The 20,305-nt window shown below is 49.0% G+C and overlaps 1 protein-coding gene across 1 annotated transcript in view; it reads right to left on the bottom strand.

Annotated features, from left to right (window-relative positions):
- Positions 1–12,851, bottom strand: part of TDRD5 (tudor domain containing 5) — a 49,911-nt gene extending 37,060 nt beyond the window's left edge. The window contains exons 1-4 of the mRNA XM_083157159.1: positions 12,572–12,851; positions 2,684–2,914; positions 2,130–2,513; positions 1,129–1,553 (exon numbers count right to left, since the gene is read on the bottom strand). Of these exons, the coding sequence (XP_083013285.1) occupies positions 1,129–1,553; positions 2,130–2,513; positions 2,684–2,914; positions 12,572–12,818 (1,287 nt within the window). The 5' untranslated portion in view covers positions 12,819–12,851. The remainder of the gene's footprint in view (positions 1–1,128; positions 1,554–2,129; positions 2,514–2,683; positions 2,915–12,571) is intronic.
- Positions 12,852–20,305: the final 7,454 nt, after the last annotated feature.

The following is a 20,305-nucleotide window of genomic DNA, read 5'->3' as shown; positions in this document are numbered from 1 at the left end:
ATTGCGGCTATTAGGACCCGCCCCTATAAAACTCACAGCCTTGCAAAGTGCTGGCACACTATAATGATAACTGTTCCCAAGTCTCATCTGACATGTATGGTATTTCAACAGTATGCAGATAGCAGCTGGTCAAATGCTGGCCGAGGTTACTTTCTCACCTGGGATGGACAGCAGTCAGGGTTCACTTAGCTCTGAAAAAGGGTAATGCTTGTGCACCGGTGTGCTAATCACAGGTACAAAATAAAAAGTCTCTGCTTATGCAGGAACATCTTTAAAACCTGGATAGTTAGGGTTTCTTGAGAAAAGAGGGTCTAATTCAGCTTGGATCACTAATCTGCAAAGTCGCAGATTACTGCGAGTAGATAGCAAACTACACCACACAGACAGAAAGAAAACCCACTGAGTGTAAATTTGTGAGTGAATTGTGAACGGATCGCTAACCGGCATCTACTTGCAAATCCATACACAATTCCTGAACCATCAAAAGGTTTTGTAGCCTGTGCAAATGTGAGTAGCTCTGATCTTTCGCTAATCTGTGACCCTCCCCGAACGCCTGGGCATGCCTGCAGGTTTTTGTTTTTTAATGCTCAATGCGAAATAGGTCCAGAGATTTAGACCACTGCACTGTTGCTGCAGACTCTGATAAAAAAAACACATCTGCAGCAGGGTCTAGAGCAGACATGTCCAAACTGGGGCCCTCCAGCTGTTGTGAAACTACACATCCCAGCATGTCTTGCCATATTTTTAGCATTCCCCAATAGCAAAACTGTGGCAAGGCATGATGGGACTTGTAGTTTCACAACAGCTGGAGAGCCATAGTTTGGGCATTCCTGGTGTAGAGCAAATGGTATGGAAGTTTGGTGTAGTGGGGCTGTGTGAAAGTGGGTAGACTTGACGGGTTTTCCCAAGTATTCCTCAGAGTTACCGATATAAATTATCAAGTTACTTCACACAAAACTCCACTCCATGTGGAAGTACACAGTAAAAGGGAAAGACTGGCAACATGGACATTGAGAAGCTAATCAAGCCCATTCAAATACACCTATTATTATCTTTAGGAATGCTCCCATTAAAAATCGGAATAATTTGATCATTCTGATAAATCACAAATAGGCACCTTGAACATACCTTTTCTTCCAGCCACTGCAGACTGCAATCATTGCCAGGTCCTGGATCTGATCTCATGGTACCAGCAGCCGAGCTGGTGCCTCCAGAAATGACAGTTTCTAGGGGTATCGGAGGATTAACCAGTACTTTATCAGCTGTGTCTTGTGACACTGGGGATGGGAACATGCTTGAGTTCATCACTTGAGATTTACAAACTCCAGATTCATTCTCTTTTGGGACGTTCTTAAGAGTCTTGTTCAAAAAATATTCCGTCTCTGCATCATTGAAAAGCTTCTCCAGGGTGGTAGTTGGGGCAGGTGGTGTGGATGCAACTAGCAAAGGCTTATCCTGAACAAATGGCTTGGTTTTACAGTTTTGTGTGTCTATAGGCGCACAGCCAGGTCCATTTAAATGAACAGCTGGATTAGAGAATTGTACACTTGAGCCTGAAAATAGATAAAATTAAGTATTGTCTATTATTATTTCTAAAAACAAATGAATTCTTATTAAGTACCTGATCCAGAGATGTACATTAACCCGATGGTTCCCTACATCTCCTACGGAGGGAGGACTGGGCAGGATGTGTAATACTTCTGTGCAGCCCTCGATCTGTGAGTCAGCTCGCAGGTTCATTAAGCCGCAATATGTCGCAGGGGGTGGGGAGCGGGCGGAGCAGGGTACAGGCAGCGTTTCTGGAAACGGGCACACCCCCATGTCCAGGACCTGCGTGGCTGCAGTTTCTTTTGGTCTTGTAAGCTGCCAGGAACCGGCCAGTCCGAGTAAGCCTCAGCTTACGCAAATCAGGCATATGGTTGCAATGGTGATCAGAGTCAGTGTGCTGCACTTGGATCGCAAATGCAATGCAGGAGGTGTCTATTTAATACAGACATCTCCTGCTGTATTTGCATTCTGGTGGATGGAATTGGAAAACGGATTAAGGCGATCAGGAAGCTAGATAGATAAGACAATGCAGTACGTCAGGCTCATTTAATGCCTTCAACTCACCGATGATACATACTCACCAATAGATGTACTCTTGGGATCAGAGTTCTTCAACACAAGCATTGAACCTGCTCTAGTCTGCGTCACCTGTACAATGTCGGATACAGATCTGAGGACTTCTAATAAGGAGTAGAACCCATATCTGGTATACTGAAAACTGCGGCCAAACCGTTTATAAAAGGCAGGTTCCAGCTGGGAGACCAGCAATGGTGAGATGGAGAGAAGGTCTCGTAGGTCACTTTTCACTGATGCAGGAAGCACAGGAGCTATTCTGCCACGTCTCACCAGGTCCTTATGGCACACAGGTCTCGATATGCGACGTTTGTTTATAACTTTCCTTTTGGCTTCAGTCTTCTGTCGGGACACCAAATCCGCAATGTTCTTTGTTTCTTCATTAACAACAGCTTGAGAGGCATAAAGGGAAGGAAATATACAATTAATAATGATTCTGGTATATTGCTTTTGGAATGAGCTATATAAAATAGTCCTACAGTACCTTCATTGCTACAGTCCATCAACCTTCGGACCTCCACCACCCTCTATGCTAGGAGGACCAGTGAAGAAAGGTACATACCTGACAATATCACTGTGCCGTCAACTTTGGTGTAGATGTTTACCACATCTGGCATATCCAAGAGCAGCTCCATGGTTGTTCTGTATTCGAGTTTCCTTACTGGAAGAGGTGTACCAATTAGCATGCGGTAATCACGCTCAAGTTCCTGTACGCTCAACCCATGTTTGGATGCAATTAACAAAGAGCGCACATCCTTCTGCAATCTCTGCAGGACTCGGTCCTTGTCCATTTCTGTTCAGCAGCAAAAAAAAAAAGACAGAATTATGTTAAATTTTATGGTGATCAATCACCATAATATATGGATCTGCATTAAACCTAAACAGACAATGGCTCTTTAGGTGGAATACACATGGGGCAATTTAAGCATTTTGCCTATATATATATATATATATATATATATATATATATATATATATATATATATATATATATATATATATATATATATATATATAAGAAAAAGGGGAGTTTGTGACCCTATCCTGCGCTATTGGGTGAGCAGCACGACTCTAGAGACTCCGCCGCTAATGGGAGTCTGACGTAAAGAGTGAAGAGAAAAGGTGTAGAGGTGCGCTCAGAAGATAGTTTCACCAATCCACAATTGGAAAAATATAAAACATTTATTACATACAGTAAAACACTTAAAAATGCTTTCATAAAACACTTCTCATATGAAATCAATTATACAATTTCATGGTGTGTCATTGTCATCCAATACAGCTTTGATCATAGGTGTTGAAAGATCACGCAGAACCCTACGCGTTTCGTCCACTAGGGACTTCTTCAGGGGTAATACACCAGGATCTATGGACTTTATATACCTTGGTTCGATACAAACGAAAATATAATAGGTAGCCTTTTTGGGAGTTATTAAGGGAGATGTAGTCACAATATTTATTCCGGTGACCCTGTGATACTCCACTTAGTGATGAGTATATTGGAATCGAATCAAGAAGCACAATAAAACACCTCTCCGACAGATGACTTATTTTCCAACTGTACAGTCAATTCTGAATCAGTTAGCCTCAGTCTTAATCAGCATTAATTAATATATATCAAAGTATACGGTGCTGGTGGCACTCAAAACTGGACTTCATAGAGTACTCCGACGAAGGAAATTTAATTCCGTAACTGTTAGCGCCAGCTGAATACGGTCTCAGCTCTTCTTTATTTGTATGAAGTCCCGATTTGAGTGCCACCAGCACCGTATACTTTTTATTTGTTCATTAAAAAAACCCTTTTTTAAACTCTATTACACTATTTTTCTTACCCCCCCTTGGTGGGAGGGTTTCTTCATTTAAGGTACCCTAAAACTTTGAGAGGTCACAGGGGTCCCTGTCGACACTGGACCCGTCAAATGTGAGTCATTTCTTCATTTAAGCACTTTACACTGGGTGTAATACAAGTTTTGACCACACGGTGGCAGCACAGCACCACTTATTATCAGTCACTTTAAAGGAAAACATTTTTTTTTCTTTTTGCTTTAAACTAAAAATTATTCCCTCTTCTTGGGTCTATATACTCCATCCGAGTTCCATACCTGTGGACGAGGAGGACCAATTAGGAGACGGATGCAAGAAAGATCGCTACACGTGCTCTTTCCTCGTATCTCTGGTAGGCATATCCCCATATTATTCAAGGATTTCACTTTAATGTTTTACACTGAAGGCACAGCTGTCTACTATTCTAAAGGGCAAGTGTAGTTACAGGCAGTAGCATACAGGTAATCCCAGCATAAAATAGACTCTTGTAAAGGCTCCATTGGTCCCTACCATAGCCCACACCCCAGCCGATCACTTGTGCAGCTAATCCACCATCAAGAGCACTCTGCCCTGGAAACACTTATATCATGAGATCACAGGTGCTGCTGATTACACACCAGGCTTCTTCTACTGCTCCAAAACCTCGTGTGGAAAACCCACGTTACCTCTCATGTGGAGAAATGCTGTCTCTGTATGTATGGTTTCGCAGGACTGCCCAATTTTTTGGGGACGGTCCCACATCCTGCCCCAGGGCCAGCAGGGCTACCTACTGTTGCTCTGCCCATCAGGGGGAGACGTCAGACGCGGGAACGGATGACTTGAGCCAATTGATGATGTGTGCCAGAAACAACAGGTATCCAGACTCCCTGGGTGCGAAGCCTGCTGCCCATCACTGGTCATCCGAAAGGCAGAGCCCCGATGGGGATATGCAATTATGCATCCTGGATGTCCAGGAAAACCATACAGTCTCCTGAACGTAGGGCAAAGACTATGGATCGCAAAGTTTCCAGTCTGAACCTCAGGACCCTTACAAACTTGTTGAATTGTGTTACTTTGAGAATGTGACGGCATGTCCCACTGGGCTCCCTGCTCAGAAAAAAGGCAGATGTAGAATCTTGAGCCTCCTCAAGCCGAAGGGACAGGTGTTGTGATGCCCTACTGTAGGAGTAGTGTTCCCTCTAGAAATGAGGGCGGGCAGGGCGCCGCTGCACGGGGGCAGCGCAAGGGGGGCGGACCAGGCCCGCCAACGTCAGTTGTGGGCGGTCCCGGGCAGCCGACTTCACAAAAGGGGCGTGCCCAGGCCGCGACGTCATGAAAAGGGGCGGGCCTGGCCGGCGCCGTCTCTAAAGGGGGCGGGCCCGGGAGCCGCCGTCACTAAAGGGGCATGCCCAGCCCCGCCGAAGTTACCGTGCTGCCGGGGAAGCGCTGGGAATCGCCGTCTAAGGCGGCGCTGCGCCTCCCCCTGCACACAGCCAGGGCAGGCACCAGGCTGTTTTAGCGGGGCGCTGCTAGCAGGGCAGGGCGCATTTTGCCCTGTAAAAATCGGGCAGGGTGCAGCGCCCCGCTAAAACAGCCTAGCGGGAACACTATAGGAGGTTCTGGATGGAATGTTTCAGAGCACTGAACTTTTCCCAGTCCTTTGGAGAACCCGTGGAAAAGAACGAGTTGGGCGGGCAATGCCAAAAGGTTAGGGAGAAGCCTCGGGGGACAACATCCCAAACCCAGCGTCAGTTGTGGATTCCAGGTAGACTGCTAAAAACCCCAACAGGTGGACTCCCACCTAGTGAGCCCCCATGTGGAGGTCCGCTCCTACATGTTTGCCCTCTGACTGAGAGTCTGGGTGCCCGGTGGCCCAGGGACGCTTACACCTGGCCCAAAGGACTTGGCAGGTTGGGGTCGGGTTCTTGAAAAGGAATGTACCCTAATATGCGGAAGAGTGGGTGGTAGGAAAGCTGCCTTGGAAGCTGCAACCGTAGCCACAATTGTATCCAGTTCAGACCCAAACAAAAGGGAACCCTCAAAGGGAAGCGCTTCTGAGGTTTTCTCAGAGGCCGGGTCCACCCTTCAAAAGTGCAGCCACCAGGATCTCCGTGCTGCAACAAGCTAAGCAGACACACCTGAGGTTAGGGGATTAGTGTCAAGAACTGCCTCCCCCAAGTAGGGTGTAGCCTGATGTACCCTCTCAATGGTAGGGAACAGGTTCGCTGCAGGCATGCCCTCGGTAGCCACGAGAGTAGTTGCCCATTGTACCCTGACCTTGCCAGGGCATACCTAGCTACCACCTTTAAAGTGCAAATAAGTTTTAGGAAGTTTTCCAACTTCCTATCTGCAGGGGCTCAGGTGGAATGGGCAACTAACTACACTAACACTAGTTTACCGACATGTGGGTATACAGTAGAAGTAGCTTCTATCCTCCTGAGGGGGATCCGAGTGGACATTCCAAGTATGCAGACATGGGGAATAAAGATAGAGTTCTCTTAGGACATTTGAAAATAGGCCCAGAGGATCTGGGTCAGCAGGGTCCTCTAAATTAAGGGTTTATTTTACTGTTGTGACTAAGGGTGCCACAGTAATGCATAATGGGGCGGCCCTTTGCCTGAGGTGTCCCCCTCGTCAGCATTGTCATCCCAATGCCTACTCATCATCCAGTTCATACTCCGAATCCGTTGCTGAAGGTGGGGTTGGGGTGACGAGGGCTCCCCGACTGTGGCCCCGTTCTGTAAGAATTTATGGACCCTGAACTGAGGCAGAAAATGAGCTCCCCCAAGGTGGCTTCATAGCCTTGGGGGGCAAATCTAGCGAGATGAGGATAGCGTAACAGACTGTAGCAAACACACAACAAAGCCAATGATATTGGAAAATTGGAAACGAGGCTTGACACGCAGAGACCACTTATGCCCCTTTCAGACCGCACTTAAAAACCGGTATTTTGCCGATTTTTAACTGTTTTAAAACGGTAATCTGTGCGGTCTGAAAAGTGCAGAACCACTTTACTGCTGCTTATAAGAAAAGTGAATTACGGAAAATGGCTGCCCCCATACGAAAGACAGTTTTTTAAAACAGGTTTTCCGATGGGGCAGCCATTTTCCGAAAGTCACTTTTTTTTTTATAAGCGCAGCCGTCCATACTGCCGGGGGGTTCTTAAATACATTGGGGGGGTTTCTTAAACACATTGGGGGGGGGGGGGGGGGGGGGGGGAGATGCGGTGTGAAAGGGGTTTTACCTGGCAGACCCGTTTTTGGAAACGTTTTCAAATAACGGGTCAAAGCCAGTTATGCGGTCTGAAAGCTGCATAAACCACCCAGTCAATGGGGGTTATTTTGGTTCACTCGTTCTGGCTAATTCGTTCTTAGATGGACAAAACCATGTGCACTGCAGGTGGGGCAGATGTTATTTGTGCAGAGAGAATTAGATTTGGGTGGGGTTTTACTTCAAAGTGAGATCTATATTGCAGTGTAAACATAAAGCAGCCAGTATTTACCCTGCACAGAAACAAAATAACTCACCCAAATCTAATTCTCTCTGCACATTTTACATCTGCCCCCCTACAGTGCACATGGTTTTGTCCATCTAAGAAGGATTGTCAGAAAGAGTGAACTAGAATAAGGCCCAATGTCACATATACTCACACAATAGGAATCTGAGACTGAAAACGTGGCTTGACACAGGATGCCTGCGATAGAGGCATGAGACACGGAAGTGACATACCCTCAACAGCAAACCCGGAAGTGCCCGGCATGTTAAAAGCTGGCAGCAAGACACCGATACGACACTCTGAGGAAGCCACTGATCGTGAGAGGTGGAGAAACGCATCAGCACCCCTGCCTGGTACCAGCTCTTGCCCTGAATTTCCAGCGGCCATTTCGACCACAGACGGATTCCATATTTTATACCTGGCACATGACAAAAAAATGACCGGGAACCGTCACTAGAAAGGTTTCACCGCTGGGGTGAAGAAAGCCCCTGCCATCTGACTGAATTATATGCAGTGCCAAGCCTGTAACCAATAACCGCTTTGATAACTTGCCAGTACTGTGAACATGCTTCACTAATCTTACTAGTGTTCACTCTAGGTTTGGCTTCGGGCAGGGCGCCGGGGGGGCGGCCCAGGCCCGCCGATGTCACAGCTGGGGGCGGTCCCGGGCCGCCAATGTCACAAGAGGGGCGTGCCCGGGTGACCGCCGTCATGAAAGGGGCGGGCCCGTCCAGCGCCATGAAAGGGGGCCGGCCGGCCGCCACCATCCCTCCGAAGTCACTATGCTGCCGGGGAAGCACCGGGCATCGCCGTGAGGCTGTTTTAGCAGGGCGCTGAGAGGGGCAGGGCGCATTTTGCCTTTTCAAAATCGGGCAGGGCGCAGCCTAGCGGGAACACTACTTACAGAACTATTACTAACAAAAAGGAGATATTCACCGCGCTACACTGAACGGACCAGCGTGTGTCTACCCTTCGCCGACAGGTGCGGGTAACCCGCTGAACCCCGTTCGTGATAGGGATCGGGGATTGCAAAAAAAAAAAAAGGAGATATTCACTCATCTGCTAACCACTAATGGAACTGCGTTCATCCATATTCATATTAATCCTCATCCATTAAATTTAACATTTTATTCATCATTTCAAACTTCATCCATTTATATTTAAAGTTCAGCCAATGTTGGATAATTTGGCTATTTTTAGGAAAAATAAATCTGGACTCTCTCCCACTGTCATTATGGTGACATTTTTAACTACTGTGGATCCACAGTGATTTTCAGGATTATTTTTTTGCTATATACTTTTCTGTACTTGTATATCTAATACCCCTTTCAGACAGAAAAACCCAGGTATTTCCTGGATACAAAAACCTGGGTAGAACTAGGCAGCATGGTGCTGACCCCCTTTCACACAGGAGCAAAAACCCGGGTATTTCCCGTGTCGACCCCTTTCCACACAGAAGCCAGATTTTTCCTGCAAAACTCTGTGTGTCATAAGTAAAGGACAGTTTTAAAGGCACACAGAGATGAGGTCATCAAAAGTGGGTGGTGACTGCTCACTGCATTGCATTTACCATGGCATGACACAAGGATATGTTGTAAACAAGTTTTATTTTTTTTATATACTGGAAGGTACATGTTACCTCACATGGCTGTCAGTATACAGTATTTGCAATGTTTGAGTACACTGTGGCATCTTTGACTGTCCCAGTCATCTGTTTGCCGATATCCTCCTCCCCTCTCACTGCCAGCAGCTCTCACCTCTTGCCTTTACCAGTGGGCCATGCTATCCTTTCTTCAGCTCCCTAATGACCTCAGAGGCCAGCCCCATTGCCATGCCCTCCCAGCCAATCAGAGAGGCCAATCCTCACAACCAATCAGCCAGCACCCCACCAGGAGAGCCAATCAGTGCCTAACAATGTGTAATAATCCCAAAAACCCGGATCGTTTCCTTTCAGACAGCCGGCGACCAGGGTTTTTGGAATACAGACCCGGGAAAAACCCAGGTAAATTCCTGGGTTGAAGCCCTGGCATTTTAGACCAGGGTTGACCCTTTCAGACAGAAAAAAAACCCAGGTCTACCCTGCTGGACCAGGGAAATTCCCAGGTCTTTTTTTCTGTCTGAAAGGGGTATTATTGGGTTTTTATTATTCATTCTTATTAATTTTCTATGACTATTATTTCTAGCGCCGTCTGCCTTTTTCTCTCTCTCTATATACTGTATACTCTTTATGTGGTTTTTGAGTACCCACATCTGACTGCTGCTCAAATAATAGGTTAAAACATGCCATATGTCCTGGGAGCCTTCTGATCTTTCGCGCACAGCCATTTCTTTCTTATTTCCTATTATTTCATTAGCCCTTTTGACTGATGCAGCCTCATCCACTAAGAGAGCATGTTAGCTAAAGAAACATATGGGTCCGACTGTGTAGGGAACTGAATCCATGAACTCAGGGGTAGATTGTTTTTATTCTAGCACCCTGCCCCGTGTAAAATAATTGCAGTTCCACTTTCCTGCCTGGGGCATCTCTGTCTGCTGTGGTATTTATAGCAGTCTGGTTAGTACAGTATTTCAATGCTGAGTGACAAACCAGCCTGTTGTTGAAACACCACAGCAGACAGCAACACCAGACAGAAGGAGGAACTGCTAGGAGTACAAGGGGCAGGGTTCTAGAATGAACACTAGTGGATGTATTATAGCAGCACTTATTGTGCAACTAAAGAATTTCGGGTGTGGTACAGGGGTCCGACAGTCGGGATCCTGACAGTCATTAGCCCGACTTCGGGATCCTGACTGGCCGGACCCAGACAGCATGGTGAGCGCAACTAAGCCCCTTGCGGGCTCACTACGCGAGCCACCTATTCCATTCTCCCTCTATGGGGGTCATGGACCCCCACAACGGAAAATTGCCGACGGCCATCTGGAACCCGGCTGTCAGTGTTTTGACAGTCGGTATCCAGACGTCGGGTAAATGCGTGTGGGGACCCCGTCCGGCACCCAATCATTTCATGCTTTGCCTCTTTACCAAGGAAAACTAGTGTTCCTTCTAGGAACTAGGGCGGGGGGGTCGGACAGAGCCCGCCGACGTCACTATTTTGGGCATGCCCGGGCTGCCGACGTCACAAAAGGGCGTGCCCGGGCCGCGCGCGAAAAGGGGCGTGCCCGGCCGGTGGCGTCACACAAAGGGGTGGGCCCGGCCGGCGGCGTCACACAAAGGGGGCAGACCCGGCCACCCAGAAAGCTGTACACTGCCGGGGAAGTGCCGGGCATCGCTATGTACAGCGGCGCCGGGCTTCCCCGGTCACACCAGCGGTGACAAAGGCAGGCTGTTTAGCGGGGCGCTGCCAGAGGAGCAGGGCACAGCCTAGCGGGAACACTAAAAACAGGACGGTACATACAAGATGTATAAACATCTCTTCTGCTAGAGCGGGGGATAACAGCCAGTCTCATCGGGTGCGCTGGCACGGCAGATTCCCGTATCTGGCAGGTGATGTGGACGCTCGCATGCCAGGGCCTTGGGTGCACCGCGAGAAACCCAATAACAATGGCTCCATCTAATTGTTGATTCTCTATCAATATAGGAACAAGAGGCAGGAGCATAAATATGTGCAATCAAGGACAAGCCATAACTTAAAACAGGTAAAAACAAGCAATACAATCAGGATTCTGAAATATTTAATTAGAATATACTTTTTTTTGCCTTAAAAATAGTACCCTTCACAATATACTAACCAGAAATAAATGGTCAAAACTATGGGGTGCACACTAGAGCTGAGTACACACAGGACGACATTCTAAATGATTTTGGGTCAAAATCACAAACCTAAAGCCCACTGGGGTGCGGTACGGCACGCGTTACCTCACATAAAATACCCAGCAAACTCACCCGACAGCTGCCGGATCATATAGGATACATTATATGCGCCCCTTTTGCTTACAATGTATCTTATGCAAACCTAGCAAGGGCTACTGTACAATGAATTTTTATGGCATGTGAGGCACACAGGAATCGTATCGCACTTATCTCCACCGCAGGAAAATGACATGCACTTTTCATGTGATCCGTCGCAGCAATGCGTCCAAATCGCTTAGCGGCCATATCACACTAGTGCACAGGTTTCTCAAAGTCGGTCCTCAGGACCCCACACAGTGCATGTTTTGCAGGTCTCCTCACAGAATCAAGTGAAATAATTAGCTCCACCTGTGGATCTTTTAAAATCTGTCAGTCAGTAATAAGTGCACCTGTCGGGTGACCTGGAAAACTTGAACTGTGTGGGGTCCCGAGGACCGAGTTTGAGAACCACTGCACTAGTGGGATGGCCGCCTTTAGAATGTCATCCAGTTTGTACGCAGAATGGGGGTGATTCTATTTGGCTCCCTAAGCAGCAACCCACCCTCGCCACAGTCTGCACACCCCCACCGCACTGCAAATTAATGTTTTGCATAAACATTTATTCGCAGGGTAGCGTGCATTGCAGTAGTCATTCGATGGTTGCCAACTATCAAATGATTTTTCCCTTGCTCGCAACTCTCAGTCAGTCTGACTGACTTAGACTTGTGGGGTCCAAGAGCTGGGTGGGCCCCGGCAGGCAGCAGCCCGTGTTTGCACAGGGACACCCAGTATTTTCCAGCATAATCGTGGCTCCACCCAGGAAACGATGACCGTCCCCATGGTAGCGCTCACCCTCATACCACCCCCTCCCCCCGGTGCGAGCGCCATGGCGACTATACAAAACATCAGTCCCCGGAGCAAACACGCCTGGGCCCGGAGAAATTACAATGCGGGCCTATGTCACTGATGACGCACGCTCCTGCGCCTGTTCATACATGCAGGACTACAGAGAAAATATACAGCATGGCCCCTGCTCGCCCATCCCCCACTGTTGTCCAGTCTTTACCCAGATTAACCTTGGAGAGAGATAAAGTGCCAACACATCTTCCCCTACCAGCCATGTTGCAAACAATGGTTGAAAAAAAATGACAGGATCCGATTAGCTGCTTAGTAAATAGATCCTGGTATCACGTATGCAGAAAAACAGGAGTCTTATGGGGAGAATCTGGTTTATACCGTGAAACGTACACCCCCAGCGGCACACACTCTATAACGCGAGCAGTCAGCACAGCCGTATAACACTGTACTAATAAATCACTTACTGTACACTATAGTCGCACTGCCGTCCACACACGCCAAATCTGCGCGCGGCCTCACGGTGCTACGTGCCGTCTGCTGGGACACACGCTCACACGACACCCGCGGTCTCCGCCATTCCCCCTCCTCCGCCACTCTCCGCGCTGCTGCTGCTGCTGCTGCTGCTGCTGCACACGTCACACGCTGCCGCCCGCGCGGCCAAGGCCAAACTATTGCTACTGCTGGGAATGGGATTGGGAATAGCACTAGCATGGTCTAGTCTGTGCAGTGTGTGTGCACCACTCTGCACTCATCCGGAGAGTGGGATATACTGTGATGTGAGCTGACCCTTTCAAGCCCACATAGCTGATTTGTTTGTACCTACCTGCTGTATCTACATATTATGCTTTAGAATGATTAAAAATGATAATCAGATGCACAAACCCATCTTTGAATGACCCCTAAATAAGTTGTTGCCCATGACATGATGATTTTTTGCTTAGTCAGTAATACATCGTTCCAATAGTTGCAGGCACAGTACTGTATACAAGGGTGAAATAATTAAATAGTGTAAATATGTATTTGCTTCGCTTAAGGTGTCTTGCTGCACTACCACAGATTACTGTTCCCAATAGATGTCCACATGTATAATAAAACAGCTAGAATAGGGGGCTCCGTGTTATGAATTGAAACCAAATATATTTATATGTTAGGGGTGTGGATTATTACATAGTCAATAGGTTTACACCAATACATGCAAAAGGTCTACTTGGAAAGGTAAAAGTGTCCACATGGGAACAGGGAGAGGGAGACAAATAAAAGTGCAACATGAGTTTTTATATTTTTTTGGCTGTCAATGTCGACAACTGTTGTCATGGACCCCAATTAGTGAATCACTGTGCATTGCACACTGTTATAGTCTCCCTCTTTGTCGACATGGATGTGAAGTAAGAACGAGCTGGTTTAACAACAAAAAATCATGAAAGATTCATGTCGGACTTTTTTTTACACTGTCGACCTATTGCAATGTCAACCTTTTGAGGTAGACCTATTGATTGTCTATTCAGACACTGTAGATCTATCAACCGTAATCAATATTAGAGATGTGCAGGATTTGGGTAAACCGATCCCGACTGAAAAATCTGTTACAGTGTTAAAAAAGGGGTAGAGGTGTCACATTAAAAACCGATAAATCGGTGGCCAAAAACAGAACACTAATGCTGAAGAACAAAGGGGTTTATTCAAATCCATTCGCATCCTCCGTGCAACCGATGGTGTGCGCCTGCGCGTGCGCAGATGCATTTCTGCACGCACCTGGGACAGCGGGGGAGGGGGGGGCAGAGAGGGCCACCAGGCAGCCCCATTAGCATATGGGAACACCCAGCATTTCATGAGCGTTCCCATGAGAATACAGGGCCTTCTCATGGTAATGAGGTTGTGGCGCAGGTGCCATCACCAGATGTCAGCTGCCCGCCCATTTCCTTCCCAGCGTGCATGCATTGGCTTGGAAGGCACTTTTATGTGTGCACCCTCCACATCTTTCGATGGTCGGCATTCATCGAAAGATGTGGGTGTTTATGTTAAACATCCATTCGCAGTCTGTGAGTGAGATCGTGCGCTCGGGGGGTGAAGGGGGGTTGGCAACCCCGGGCAGGGTTTGGAGGAGGGGGGGGGGGGGGTTTGGTGGACTCGCAAGGCTGCAGATTCACAGCCTTGCAAAACAACCAGAATAAACCCCAAACTGTGTGTTTACCCGAGTAGAGTCTAGGTGTGCCCAGGTTAACTATGTGGGTACTTATATGTTAGCTGGGCGCCCGGCTACGCTACGCTTTGGCTACTTTATCAGCGTAACCATTGCCGGGCGGCCGGCTAATCTCTGCCGTGGGGGGGGAATGTGCGGCGGTTCGGGGCGGCCGGGCAGACGGGGGGAGACAGGGGGGTTATCTTACATTGTCGGTGGGCAGCGGGGATTCAGTGGGGGGGGGGGGGGGGGGGCGGCTGGCAAAGCTCTAGTAGTCACATGGTTTCCCAGCTCCCCCAGTGGCACTACGCTAATAGCCAGAGCCAGATTAAGGTCTAAATGGGCCTGGAGCTGAAAATGATCAAGGGCCTATTATGCGCAATAATAGGGGTTGTGGCCAGCACCTAAAAATGTGGGTGGCGTGACCAGTGTTCTGTGTGGGTGGTCTGCTCATGGGTGTGTCTCTATTTGTGTAAATACTTTCAACTAATTATATATGCCTGGAAAAGGCAGGGGCTGGCATAAGAAAAAATGCGGGGAGATATATTGGCGGGTGCACTCCAAAGGTGCACCCGCAGGACGCCGATGTCCTAAAATACTTGCGGGGTGAGGCGGCACTCCAGTCGTCATAAAAAAATACTGAAAACCAAAACTTGGTAGACAATATGTCAGCACCTTTTATGTGGTAACCTAAGTTTACCACACCATATACCCCTTATACAAATCATGCAACACAATAGTAACCCCTTATACTGTACTTACTTCTAACACATTTTGCCACATGGAATGAGACAAAATTCACACCGATTGGGCAAAAATTCACACTATGGCACACACATTGAGTCAAAATTCACGTTATGCCACACAGATTAAGGCAAAATTCACATTTTGCCACATGGATTGAGCCAAAATACACACTATACCAGGCATGTCCAAACAGTGGCCCTCCAGCTGTTGTGAAACTACACGTCCCAGCAAGCCTTGACATAGTTTTAGCATTCCCTAATTGCAAAACTGTGGCAATGCATGATGGGACCTGTAGTTTCACAGCTGCAGGGCCATAGTTTGGACATGCCTGCACTATACCAAACAGATTGAGCAATAATGCACAATATGCTTCATAAATAGGGGCATTGCGCGCCAAAGGCGCACATTAAAAATGTCCATTATAATGCCCATTACATGTTAAGCCTCACACCATATTCTCCATTATGTATTATGCCAAACACCATAAGCCTCACACCATATTCTCCATTACGTATTATGCCAAACACCATAATGCCTATTAAAAATTATGCTACATAAGTGTTGCTTACCTACATGTTCATTGCCAGGGGTTCCTTGTTCATTGCCAGGGGTTCCATGCTCGTTGCCATGTGGGATTACATGCTCATTGCCAAGGGGGAATACATGCTCGCGGTAACTGGGGGACAGTCGCCGCCGGGCAGAAATGACAACCATTAACAGCCGGGCAAAGAGCAGGGGGCTGCCCGGCTGTATTCAGAGCACTGCATGTCCCGGCTATTTGAAATAATACCCCTTTCATACCAGAAAATGCAGGGAATATGGTCCCAGGATCATGCAGGGACATTCTCGGACTGGCCCCTTTTACACCAGCCTAGTCCCTGCATTTTCTGGTGTGAGGGGGAGAGAAAACCACCCCCGCCCCCCTTTAAACAACCAGCTATATCTTCTGAACCAACTGACCCATTTACATGTAGCCTTCGAATGATTTTGGTCCCGTGAAACTGGGCCATTTGGTTCCAGAGAAATCTGTCCTCAAACAACATGAACAGCCATGAAATGACATTTCAGAAATGAAAAAAAAAAATGTTTGGTACTTGTTTCCTAGCACGGCCACAAATCGCGACCATCGGGGGTCATTTTAGTGGCCTGCGACGCGACCGACGCGATGCCCCCGATTTTTCCATTGAAATGCATTGAAAACAGTGAAAATCGGGTCGGTCGCGTCGTGTGCGGCTAAAAAACCTTAAATGGTCCACACGCGATGGCCGCGATTTCCCCATAGGGAACAATGTTAAATGGATAACTTTACCCCCGATGACCGCGATTTCCCATAGGAAACAATGTTAAATGGGTCAATTTACCCAAATCATCATAGGGAACAATGGTAAATGGGCCAGAAAGGCCAAAAAACACCCCTGAACATTGACATGTCCCCCCAAAAGGTAGTTCACGCCACCCCGCGATGAACGTGAACCCGAAGCGTGGCGAGCGCAGCGAGCCCGCGTGGGGCGGCGGTACGCGTCCTCCGACCTTTTCATACCCCCACTATCCACTAGGGCGTGGAGTTGAGAATAGAATAGTGTGGCGAGCGCAGCGAGCCACCGAGCCCGAAGTGTGGCGAGCGCACGCGGATACCTTCACAGGTAAACGCGTCCCTTCGCGAGCTTCACAGGTATCCGCGTCCCCTCGCTGTATCCTTGTCCCCTCGCTGTGCTCGCCACGCTTCAGGCTCGGTGGCTCGCTGCGCTCGCCACACTGTTCTATTCTCAACTCCACGCCCTAGTGGATAGTAGGGGTATGAAAAGGTCGGAGGACGCGTACCGCCGCCCCTCGCGGGCTCGCTGCGCTCGCCACGCTTCGGGTTTACGTTGATCGTGGGGTGGCGTAAACTACTTTTGGGGGGACATTTCAATGTTCAGGGGTGTTTTTGGCCCATTTACCATTGTTCCTATGATAATTTGGGTAAATTGAGCCATTTCACATTGTTTCCTATGGGAAATCGTGGTCATCGCGGGTAAATTGAGGCATTTAACATTGTTCTCTATGGGGAAATCGCGGGCATCGCGTCTGGCCCATCGCAGCCGATTTTTTAGTGCATGCGATGGCCCTGATTTTACCCCCGATGCCCGCGATCATGATCGTTGTGGCCGTGCTAGGAAACAAGTACCAAATGTTTTACCTGCAATATCGCTAGAACCAATAAACCCATATGGACCAGGTATCAGATTGAAGGCCCAGCGATTTGGGTTCGACTGAGATCAACCTCGAGTTTCTGTGATGCTGTAGGGGGAACTGGCAGCCGTTGGAACCGGGTAGAGGTCGGAATTAGCGGGTCCCATGTTATCCTATGGGGAAAACGTTCCAGGTTTGCCTGGCGGTATCTCCGGTTCCCGGGGGGGCTAGCGACGCGGGGCTGGTCTCGTTCTAAAGCCCTGACCCTCTGCTACAAAATGGGCCTATTTGGAGAGTGGGCCTGGAGCTATAGCTCCATCAGACCCATTGTTAATCCGGCTCTGCTAATAGCGTACCTGCACGACTGTAAAAGCGTACCTGCCCGACTGTCATGGAGACCGGGACCTAGTGCTGGAGCCGCTGGGGACATCGTGGATGGTAAGTATCATGCACACTACACACACACACACACAACATGCACTTACACAATCATATGGCCACTATCCACGTCATAACCCCAGTTAGGGTTACCACCTTTTTGTTGAGAGATTCCCGGACAGTGGCCCGCCCCTTGACACACCCACTGCCCCACCCATGTCCCGCCCCAGCTCCGCCCTTTGACCCGCCTTATGTTGATGTTTTTTTTAACCTTTGCTTGAATTTCATTCTTGATTTTGCATACCATAATGCCAGTTACATGTTACATCATACACAGTAATGCCCATTACACGATATGCCAGAACTGAAAATGTTTTTTTTGGCAAGGAGGAACAATACAGACAGTGCGCGCCGTAGGCGCGCGGCAAAAATTTTCAACATAATGCTGATTACATGTCACATACCTATTACATAGTGTACAAAATGCCATAATATACCACATGCCATTATGCCCATTACACGCCACACAGGGTGATGCCCATGACACAATATGCTAGGACTGAAAAAATTTTTTTGTAAAGGAGGAACAAAATAGACAGTGCACGCCGTAGGCGCGCGTCAAAAAATTTCAACATAATGGCGATTACACGTCACACACCCATTGCATAGTGTACAAAATGCCATAGTATACCACATACCATAATGCCCATTACATGTTATGCCACACACGATGATGCCCATTACACATTATGCTTATTACTTGTTATGCCAGGACTCAATTTTTTCCGAAGATAGGGACAACACAGACACAACTTCCACCTCATAAACAAGCAGAGGGAGCCGGGCGGCCGGGGCGGGCAGACGGGGGTCTCATTCCCGGACTATGTATAGTCCGGGGAAGCCACCCGTCCGGACTCCGGATGCCGGTCTAAATTACCGGACTGTCCGGAGTAATCCCGGACGGGTGGTAACCCTACACACGCCGCAGCCTAAACCTAACCCCTACCCTACAGCCTAACTTTATCCCTACCTAATCTTAAACTCCCCCGGCATCCCAAAACGGAAAATACTGACCCCTCTAAAAATCCTAAAATAACCCTAATCCCTAACCCGCCCCTCCCGAGTCCTGACCCTACACCCCCCCCCCCCCCCCCCACACATTCTAATGCTTAGGGCGAGATGTACTAAAGGGAAAATGCGGTAAAACCCCCGTTTTACTGCATTTTCCTATGTACTAAAACCCGTTCGCAGCGATATTGCGGGGCAGGGTATCGCCACCTTTGGGTGGCGATACCCTATAGAAGCCTATGGGCTTCTTTTCGCCGCCCGCCGCCTCGCCGCAACCCCGCCGCCTCGCCGACCCCCCCTTTCCCCCCTCCCTTGGGCTTACCTTCTTGCAGGTCCTCCAGGACCCCGAAAGGTAAGCCCTTCCTCCCCCTAGCAACGCAGCCGGACGTCCTTCCGGCTGCAGGGGGAGGAGGAAGCGCCGGGGACAGCTTGCTTAGCTGTCCCCGGCGTGAAAGCAGCAGAAGCCGGCTGGGAGGTGACGGAGACCCCCCGCAGACCACAGTACAGGTATCGCGGGGGGCCTCCGTCACCGCATGCGATGCCAGCCGCATATGTTAGTACGGCGGCATCGCGGCGGGGGGGGGGGGGGGGGCGCGAAGGGCGGCGATGTATTTTAATACATCCCGCCCTTACTCTCCCGCCCCTATAGCCTAACACTATACCTCTGCGACATCCTAAACCTAAATAGCAGGAAGGACTAAGGGCTCACAAGTGAAACATCAGATACAGATTATGCCTACCAGGGACAGCACATAAATAGCGCAGAGCAGGAAAAGGTCAGACTGTGTAAAATGAACTCATATTTACCTCTACCACGGACCTCCTATTCCTGACAGCCAGGTGGGCGGGGCTTGTTCTCCTAATGCGCGCCGGTGGGTGTGCGCGGTACTCATCAGTCAGTCAGCAAGCGTGTTGTGCACGGAAGGAGGCGAGGGCGGGGCCACGTATGACAGGCGGCCCCTTACACCAATCGCCACCCCGGGACCTTCCCCGGTAAACGTAATAGCCAATCTGTCCAGGCTTCACCCCGCCCGCCGTCAGCTCCGTGTCACAGCAGGGTCAGCCGGCCACCTGACCTGACTGCAGCTGCTGCGCCCAGAGGCCGTCGCGCTATTTAAAAAATCGCGCCTGCCCTGCTCGCAGTCCAGCTGTCAATCAGGAGCCGCCGCACCCGATTGGCTGGCTGACTGCGAGCAGGGCAGGCGCGATATTTGAAATAGTCACAGGCGGAACTGCTCATCCTTCTCCTCACAGTCGCAGCGCTGCCGGTCTCTAGCTGGCTGTTCCCGGCAGCGCTGCGCAGGATCTCCAGTCTGGTCTCCAGTTCCCGGACATTCTATAGTCCGGGAACGGCACCCGTCCGGACTCCGGACACCCGGTCCAATTACCGGACTGTCCGGAGTAATCCCGGACGGGTGGTAACCCTAACCCCAGTGTCCACGTGGAGCTAACTTTAGAAAGTGCGAAGCGTGGCGAGCGCAGCGAGCCCCGCGAGGGGACACGTATCTGCATCCGCTCGCCACGCTTCGGGTTCGGTGGCACGCTGCGCTCGCCATGCTTTATAAGGACAGTAAAGAGTTGATTGGCCGGTGTTAAAGTATCAGATACTTTATCACTTTTCCCTTATCACTGCTTCATACATCTACCCCTGTAT

This window comes from Crinia signifera, chromosome 8, assembly GCF_055691185.1.
Source record: "Crinia signifera chromosome 8, ASM5569118v1, whole genome shotgun sequence".
Lineage (NCBI taxonomy): Eukaryota > Metazoa > Chordata > Amphibia > Anura > Myobatrachidae > Crinia > Crinia signifera.
Note: the sequence above shows the minus strand (reverse complement) of the source record. Positions and strands in the feature narration are given on the sequence as shown.